This window comes from Crocodylus porosus, unplaced genomic scaffold (assembly GCF_001723895.1).
Source record: "Crocodylus porosus isolate Cpor-Errol unplaced genomic scaffold, CroPor_comp1, whole genome shotgun sequence".
Classification (NCBI taxonomy): Eukaryota; Metazoa; Chordata; order Crocodylia; family Crocodylidae; genus Crocodylus; species Crocodylus porosus.
Genome location: NW_017728943.1, coordinates 58,451,610 through 58,460,043, shown reverse-complemented (window position 1 = coordinate 58,460,043; position 8,434 = coordinate 58,451,610). Strand labels below are relative to the sequence as shown.

Below are 8,434 nucleotides of genomic sequence, written 5' to 3'. Positions count from 1 at the left end.
TTGTCTGCCTCCCACCCTGACGATACTTCAAATGGTGGGGGGAACCCAAGAAACAACCAAATAAAACCGGGACAGACCCCCAGGGAACAGGAGGGGGGGAAAGTGGGGCTGGGCTGGAAGGCTGAGCAGGGAGCAGGCAGGAAAGCGCGGGGGGGGGGGGGTCCCACAGGAGCAAGCACTAGAGGGCAAGGGGGGCGCCCAGAACAGATCGCGGAGTCAGGGCAAGGGAAGCGGGGCCAGGCCGGGGGAGGGGCAGGTGGGCGGGGCAGCCCCCCAGGCCCAGGGCCGAGCGGGGCCCCCGGCACCAGCCCCGCGGGCTCCGCGGAGGGCCTGCAGGGGAAGCCGGAGCTGCCAAGGCGGGCGGAGTCGGAAGCACGAAAGCACTGGGCGCTCTGGGCGGTCCCGACAGCGGCAGGAGGAGCCGGCGCCGGGGTCGCCGAGCTGTGACTGGGCAGCAGCAGCAGCAGCAGCAGCCTCAGCAGCAGCCGCAGCGGAGCGGAGCGGAGCCCGGGCCACCCGCAGCACAGCCCGCGCCCCTCGCCGCCGCTCCGCGGGCGCATGCCCCTGCTCCCGCGGGCTGCAGCGCCCGCTCGCCCCGACGCAAGATGGACGGGTTCGCCGGCAGCCTGGGTGAGTGCCTGCCCGCGGCTCCTCCGCGCCGGGGCCCCGGTGGGCACATCTCCCCGCCGAGCTGCCAGGCGGCTGCCCCGCCCGGAAGGCGCGGGAGCCGGGGCTGCCCTGCGGGGGCCCCGCGTAGCCCCCGCCGCGCTGCAGCGAAGGGAGAGTGCGGGCCAGCAGGTGGCTTGGCGCCGGGTGTCGTGGGGGGCGGGGCCCGGGCAGATCCCGGGGGCTCTTGCCCGCACACGAGTAAGACGCGGGAGGGGTCGGGGCGGCCGGATTGGCGGAGAGCGCCCGGCTCCGAACGCTGCCATTGTGACGCTGCCAGGTTCGCCCCGCTCTTCCCCGGCCCATTCATCGCGCCCCCCGGGCGGCTCGGGCCCCATCGGGCCGGGTCGCGGTCGCGTGAGGCAGGGGGCACCTGAACCCCGAGGCCTCCGGGCCTGGCGCTGGCACACAGCCTGCCTGCCTGGACCTGGGCACTCCGGACCCGCAGCTCGAGGAGGGAAGATACTTGCCAGGTGGCAGAGCCACACAGGCTTGAGGGTTGATCGAGTTGGGGATGCTCCTACCTGGGGCAGGGAGACGGCGTCCTGAAGCCCCTCCCAGCCCTCGTGTTCTCGGGTTCTGTGGTTTTGCCCACCCAAGAGAATCACAAAGGTGCTGTGATTTTGCTCATTCAAGTTTTGGGACTTGACTGTTGGGCTCTGGAAGTGATTTGGATTTGATCAAGATCAGATAAAAGAAAAAGAAAGCCTGCCCTGAAGTTTCTCAAAGAGCTGCTGTTTCCTCGGGCAACTTCTTGCCTTGCTTTGTGATGGCGGTGAAATGTGACATTTAAAGGTCAGTGGCCGGGCAGAGAAAACGGCAGAGTTACAGTTTTACGGGCGCAGAGGACCTTCAGCTCTCGTTGAAGGGACACCAACTCAAAGTAGGGTCAGTGGCACCCAAGCAGATTAAAGCAGTTTCAGCTACAAGTGTCCCTGTATTATTACAGTTTTTTCCCTTTGCCACCTGTTTGTGAATTTACTTATTTATTTATTTATGGGGGCGAGGTGAAATGTCTCTGTTGGCTTTTTTTGTCTTACCTTTTTTTTCTGTGGGAAAGACGCACACAAACCGATAGCTTAAGTGAGCGCTCTGCAGAAACATACTTTGTCAAGGCGCTGGGATGTTTTGCAGGCTTGGGGCTGAGTTCTTGACAAGAGAAATGCTGGGCTGCATATTTGGATTACCAGCGCTCCGCTGACTTCACTTAAGCTATGATAAATGGGGGATTTGACCCACCGATATGCAATACAGATCTTTCAAAGTATGAATTTCCCCCCTCCCCCAGTTTCTGATAATCACGCATCCTGTTAGGAGTTACTTGTAACAAAAACGTAAAACATTTTCCCAAATTAATGGTTGTGGGTTTTTTCCGTTTGTTTGTTTTTTAAGATGACGGTATTCCTGAAAATGTGAGTGCATATTTTAAGCTGCAAAATTTGAGCACATTAATGGTTTATTTTCATTCAAATGATGGCAACTCAGGAAAAGCTGACTTGAATACCACCTTATCTGAACAGTTAAAGACAGTGGAAAATAATACAGATAAACATCCTGAATATGAATAAAATGGCCTGATTAAGAGCATACATAAAAGACAAACAATTCTAGTTCATATATGCATTTATATATTCTAGCTGCTAAAAATGAGTTGATGTCTCTATAAGGGGTTGATTGTTAGCTCAGTTTCATACTCCTACTGTGAAATCCATAATAATTGTAAATCCTTCTCAATTCTCTGGAAAAAGTTACTCATTTAAAATGCTTTTGAGTGTGATCCTAACCTTTTAGGTTTTTGAAATGTCTACTCTGGCATTTTGGGCATGTGCCCAAACCAAACGGGTATACCATAGTTAACAGTGCACTATTTTGAAGTTGGCTGTCTGCCTGACACACCATACTTTCTCAAATAATTTTCATGGTCACTTTATGCCTTGTGATCAAAAAGTGACATGTGAGGAAATTATAAGGGTTCTGTTCCCATTTTTAACAGGAAAAATTGTGCCTGTGGGTGACGCATGCAAATGTGATACAGTTAATATTTATGAGCATCTTTACTCAGTGGGGAAATTGATCAGCATATCAAAGAAGAGTAATAATACTGTTTTAACCCATGAAGTACTAGCCAAGCAATCCGAGTGTGTTAGAGAGTTACTTTTTATTTCTAATGACATGAAATACAATGTTTGACAAAGATTCTAAAAGTGTCTTTGTTTTATGAGCATTTTTACTAAGGCATTAATTTGACTTTGGTCAGATACTGCTGCACTTTAATCTCCAGTAGGCCTATAAAACCTGATCTCACTTGCATAAATAATGGGATACAGAATTTTTTTTTTTACCATTGTTTGGTCAGGATGGAAACATCGTGATCGTGACTGTGTTAAAATTTAATAAGGCTTCAGCTCAGCTCAGCATGCTTTTTTATCACATAGATTGTAGTCTAACATCCATCCTTAATTGGCCTTTGATTTTTTTTTTCAAGGAAACATTGATTTATACCAGTTTTCTAGGATTTGGTTGAGGAAATACTTGGAATATTTATCTTTGAAGTATGAAACTATATAACCATTCTATTTTTTATTCAAGTCATGCTGCTTGGTTTTTTTTCTGTGACTGAGAGCATTTGTAAATTGCACTTGCTGAAAATCCATCTGCAGTAAGCTTGCAAAACTGTATGAATTGTTTGAGATCTTAAATATATCTATTTAAAATATAATGGCCTAATACTATTAATTAGATGTTTAATAACTACCTTATAAGAAGGTCATAACTCCACTAGAATTTTATGGGATGATACTATTTGTTGGACCAAATTACATTTGGTCCTGTATCTTTATTTTAGACAGACTGTTAGGTACAAGGTAACCTTAAGTTGGCGAGAGAGAAAAAAGTTAGTTTTTTGCTATTTTAACTGCTTTAGTTAGACTTTCTGCATATGCGTGTTTGCTATGCCAGTAATGCAAGTTTGTTACAGGGAAGGTTGTCCTATTAATGCCTCTTCTCGTTATCTTGGAGGCAAAAATTATTACAGATTTTTGCCCTTCAGCACTAGCAGAAATACTTTCCAGCTTGTTCTTGCAACTGAAAATACTTCACACAGCTGGATTTTTGTTGTTGTGGTTTGGTTTTTTTGGCTTTCTTGTTGAAACTTTTATGAGAATAAGCAGGTCAGAGAAAACCCACTCTATATATACATTTTTGAAACACTTTATACTTACTGTATGTGAGTCTAAATTCTATTACAAATTAACCTCCACAATGGAGGCAGGTGCTGATTTCTTCTTAGAACAGAATGCTGAAATCCTCATTTCAGAACTTCACAGGGTTTTGAAGGTCACTGTCGTGCAGAGTAATCAGAGGTGGGATGTTTATAAAATATCTTCAACGGCATCAGGATTACAAAATGAACTGAGTTTACACTTTTTCTTAGTCCTTTTCAAATGCACCCATAAAGTGATAAGCCTGGCTTCCGGCACTGCACTCTGGGTAGAAGTATACAGTCCAAATTCTCTAAAATTGGTTCTCTGCATCTGCAGCTCCTTGTTTCTCTGTTTTGTACATGCAGCTGGTCCACCTATAAGTTCTTTCATTCTAGAGCAAAGAAAGGACTGTTTAAAACTATTCCAATACATCATTTTAAAAACAAACAAATAAATATATAAATAAATACTGAATTTCTTCAAAACCTAAAATGTGTAGTACAAAGGTAAAAAGCAATAAATTGCCATTACCCATTAGTTTTATGTAAACTTTTAATCTTTTCTTGCTGCTTTTGTGAGTTCTCCTCAAACCTAGTAACCCTTAGTCCTAGCAAGGGGAAAGCAGGCTCTCCTGCTTGCCTTTCTGGCCTTGGTATGTTTCTTCCTTGGCCCATTAGCTCTTATTGACACTCTGTGGGCTGTCTCTGACTGGTCACTCAATACTCCACTTGTAGGCCTGAGGTCCTGTAATGTTTGATGTATTTTCCTTTGATCCTGCAATGAATTTGGGAAAGAGTACACCATTTGCAACTGCCTGAAACCCAGGTAGAAGTTGTTCCAATATGGACAGATTTTTTTCTCATTTCCTCCAGAACTGTCATTTGTGTCATTAAAAAATTGCTTTGATTGAACTCTCTGGCATCATACACAAACAGACAGAAGCCATATTTCTGTCCATCACAAACGTGTTACGACAGTATAGTATTAATTACACCCTGAGCGCATCTACACTTTGCCCTATGGTGACACAGCCATGTGCTATGTCGCTGTATCGTGCTCTGTGGTGACGTAATGATCACGTGGGTCTACACATAATTGTCAGGTACTTGCTGTAGTGGTGCGCTCCCCGGTTATATAGTGTGCTGCTACGGCAATGTAGCAGAAATATTTAACCATGCACTGCATACACAGCGCAGTAACAACCTGTACTGTGCCGTGCTTGATTGCTTCCAAAAAGACATACTAAAGCATGGCGCCATATCATGATCTCCATATGGCAACATGTAGACACTCCCTTTACATGGACTTTCTCCAATGATGGGGAATTTGCCAGAATAGTAGTACGTCAAAATAAAATGAAGCACACTCTCATTCTTACTAATTCAGGCTTATGTTTAGGGCCATTTGTACCTGGTAGTCTGTACCCGGAAGTCCAGACAGACTCTTACTGAAAAGCTTATTAAAATGTAATCTTTTTTATCAAAATATATTAATTAAATCTGAATCTGCTTTAAGAGCAAACCAGAAGAGTAATTTGGAATCAGAAAAACTTGTAGGTGGGTTCTAATGTGCCATATCCTTCAGAGAAATGAGGAGGAAAGAAAACCATAATGGCTGCAACATAAGGTTTCTATGATCTAATATTACCGAGACCTGAATTAGAAAGTAATGTGTAATTTTTTAATACGATGTATGGAATTTGTGTGCCTGTCCTCTTTTAGTAAATACATAGCAGAGAAGGGTGATTGCATTAGTGACTGGAGTAGCTGCCAAATGTTTTCTCAAGTGACCTTCAATCCTCCCTTTTCTTTCTCTTCTCTGTTTCCTGTGCCATGTGCCCTAGCTACACAATGAAATGACGAGGAAATCTTTATATTTTACTATTGGCCTTCAGCCAGTCCTTCTCCTACCTTTCTTTCCCTCCCCTTTCTATACTGGGGATCTATTCAGAAATATTCTTCTTGTCTTGTTTTCTTTATATAGGAAAGCAAGGGTCTAGGGCACCCTTAGTTGCCCTATGGCTCTGCTGAACTGGTAGATGCTCTGGAACAGCCTTGAGAGAGAGAATTTAGAGGAGTGGCCCTTTGAAATGCTCCCTGGTCTTTTGCATCAAAGGCAGGTTTACCATAGTTTTGATGTAGCTGGACTGAGAACTGTGAGAAATTAATCGGTGTGGGTGACTAGTTGAAACCAAAATTGTCACAATGTGTTTGGGGAGAATAACTAGGTTTTCTTTTCTTTTTCTTTTCTTTTTTTTTGGGGGGGGGGGGTCACTGCCTTTTAGGCCAGTGTGGTTGTACCAGCATATGTTGTTAATGATGTGCAACTAAGATGATTGCTCATTTCGTTAAGATCCTTCTGAATGGTATTGGTGGGGCTATTGTTTGGTGGCTTTCTAAGAAATGATGACTGGAGCTGAATAGGATTATGGCTTGATAGAGAAAGATGACCTTGTTTGGAACCAGCAGTTGGCAGTAACCGTGGTAAAGATAACAGTTGGTGACTTTTGAAGCTTTGAAGTAGTCCCTCTTATTAAAATAGGCTTTAATTAATTGCTTGGGAGTAGGTGCCCTTCATGCTGTCAACCAACTGAGAAGCAATTGATTATATATTCCAAAAGTGACCTTTTGTACACTGAATAGGCCAAGGGCAGTGCTGAGTCTGGCTGCTGAGTAACACGTTTATTAACCAATTTGGTTTTGTTTTTTATTTAATGTATTTTTATTGTCTAGCATACTTCAGACAGTTTCTCCTCGAGTTAAAAACCTGTTTACATGTGCATGAAATAGGTATAAAATAGAACCTAGAATGAAATAAAAAAAAAAAAAGTTGAGATTTGACATCACCTCCTAGGTAAGAGAAAATTAAACTTTATACAGAATAGAACAGGAACAAATATTTTAAAGGATTCTTTGCATCTCTGAAGTGTCATGAGCTTGCTAGTTATAATCTGTGGTAGTTCTTGTTGAGTAAAAGCCACTCATTTTCCCCCCTCCAGCATGGCTTCCAGCAGTCACTAAAGCACTTTCCTCCCCTCCCCTGTCTAGTCCTTTCCTTAAGAATAGTTCCATGGCTATCAGTGTAGCAGGGAAAATGAACCAGGTCTTCAATTAACAATATGCTATTAAGTTAGGAGAACTATTGAAGCAGGTAGTTTTGAAAGAAAAGCTCTCCAGTTGTTTCTTTTGATTTCAATTTCTTGACTATATATGAAATTATTTTATCAGGTAGTTGCCACATTAAATGAAACCACTGCTGATTGCCTTTGCATTGAGGCCTCTCTGTAAATATAATTAAAAGTGTGTTCTTAGCTTAGTTAGTTAGATGCATCATAGAATTTGGGAGACTTTTTATTTCCCTTTCATCAGCTACTGAAAGAAAAAAATACACTGCAGCAAGTTGGAAAAGTGGAGCTATTTTTCACTTAGGGCTTTATGCAATTTGTGTCTGGGCATTCGGATAAAAGATGATGCTCCAAGACCGGCTAGCAGACACAGCTGGTAAAGCAGGGAGTCATTAATAACAGAATAGCAGTGTGTGTGTGAGGGACCAAACCAGATACAAAGGTAGGATTTGAGGAGGAGACAGTGGAGAAGGATTACAGGCCTCTGTTTATAGCTAAATCTGAGTACATGCAGCCTTTTTATTCTCTTTTTCCACCCATGTTTTAAGCTCTTTCTTTTTTTGCAATAGCTGTTCATGCTATGTGCCATTAGTAAATGTCACAATGTTCCTCTTGACCCTCTCCTTTCCACCCCAAACATCCTTTCTTCGTTGGATGCTTTAGTTCTAAGAGGGGCTTGTCCTATTTTATTTATCCTCAACACTTTCAGACTTGTTCAGCAAATAAAGATGTCTCTCAGGATTTCTTACACATTGGTTCCTGTACTGCTCTGACACTTAGAAAAATCAGATCTGGTCTTCATTTCCTTTCATTTCCTTTCTAAGATAGTGCTGCTATTTGAGGCAAATAGTGAGAATTCCAGTTCTTTCTCCAATGGTGAAGATTTGTGTAGCTGTTGTTCCTAGCTTTTGGTAAAAATGGCTGTGTGGCCTTGTATCTCTTCAGTGGACCATTTACATAACAGTTAATTTATCTTACTCAGAGGAGTTGCCCCACTGTGAGTAAGAGGATTTATTTTCTTGACCTCTTGATTGCAAGTAGAGGGGTAGGGCAAAATATGATGTTCTAAACCTGGTTTGAGAGATCCAGTCTTTATTGCAGAAAATCGGGTTTTGAAGAAGTATGTCACTAGCTTTGCTTGAAGGTATTGTAGTTATTCAAAATTTAATGCAGTACTCTTCTGTCCATGAATTATTTTATTGCCATCTACCTTTTTTTCCAGAGAGCAGCACTCTCTTAGAAATGCTATTTTATCTTAAATCTAGCTTCCACTATTATTGCTGGTCTAGTTGGGGATTTAAAACAGTTCTAGTTTCTTTGTATTAGGTTGTTCTTTATGTTTTAATGTATCTTGGGCTTGTGTAAACACTTTTTTAATGCATCAAGATAAATTAGAAGGCTTTCCTAGTCCTCTGGGAAGACTGGAGAGTTAAGGGTCCGA

At 43.2% G+C, this 8,434-nt stretch overlaps 1 protein-coding gene across 1 annotated transcript in view; it reads left to right on the top strand.

Annotated features, from left to right (window-relative positions):
* Positions 1 to 463: 463 nt before the first annotated feature.
* EML4 (echinoderm microtubule associated protein like 4) overlaps positions 464 to 8,434 on the top strand; it is a 218,051-nt gene continuing 210,080 nt past the window's right edge. Inside the window, exon 1 of the mRNA XM_019549410.1 lies at positions 464 to 630. Within this exon, the coding sequence (XP_019404955.1) occupies positions 606 to 630 (25 nt within the window). The 5' untranslated portion in view covers positions 464 to 605. The remainder of the gene's footprint in view (positions 631 to 8,434) is intronic.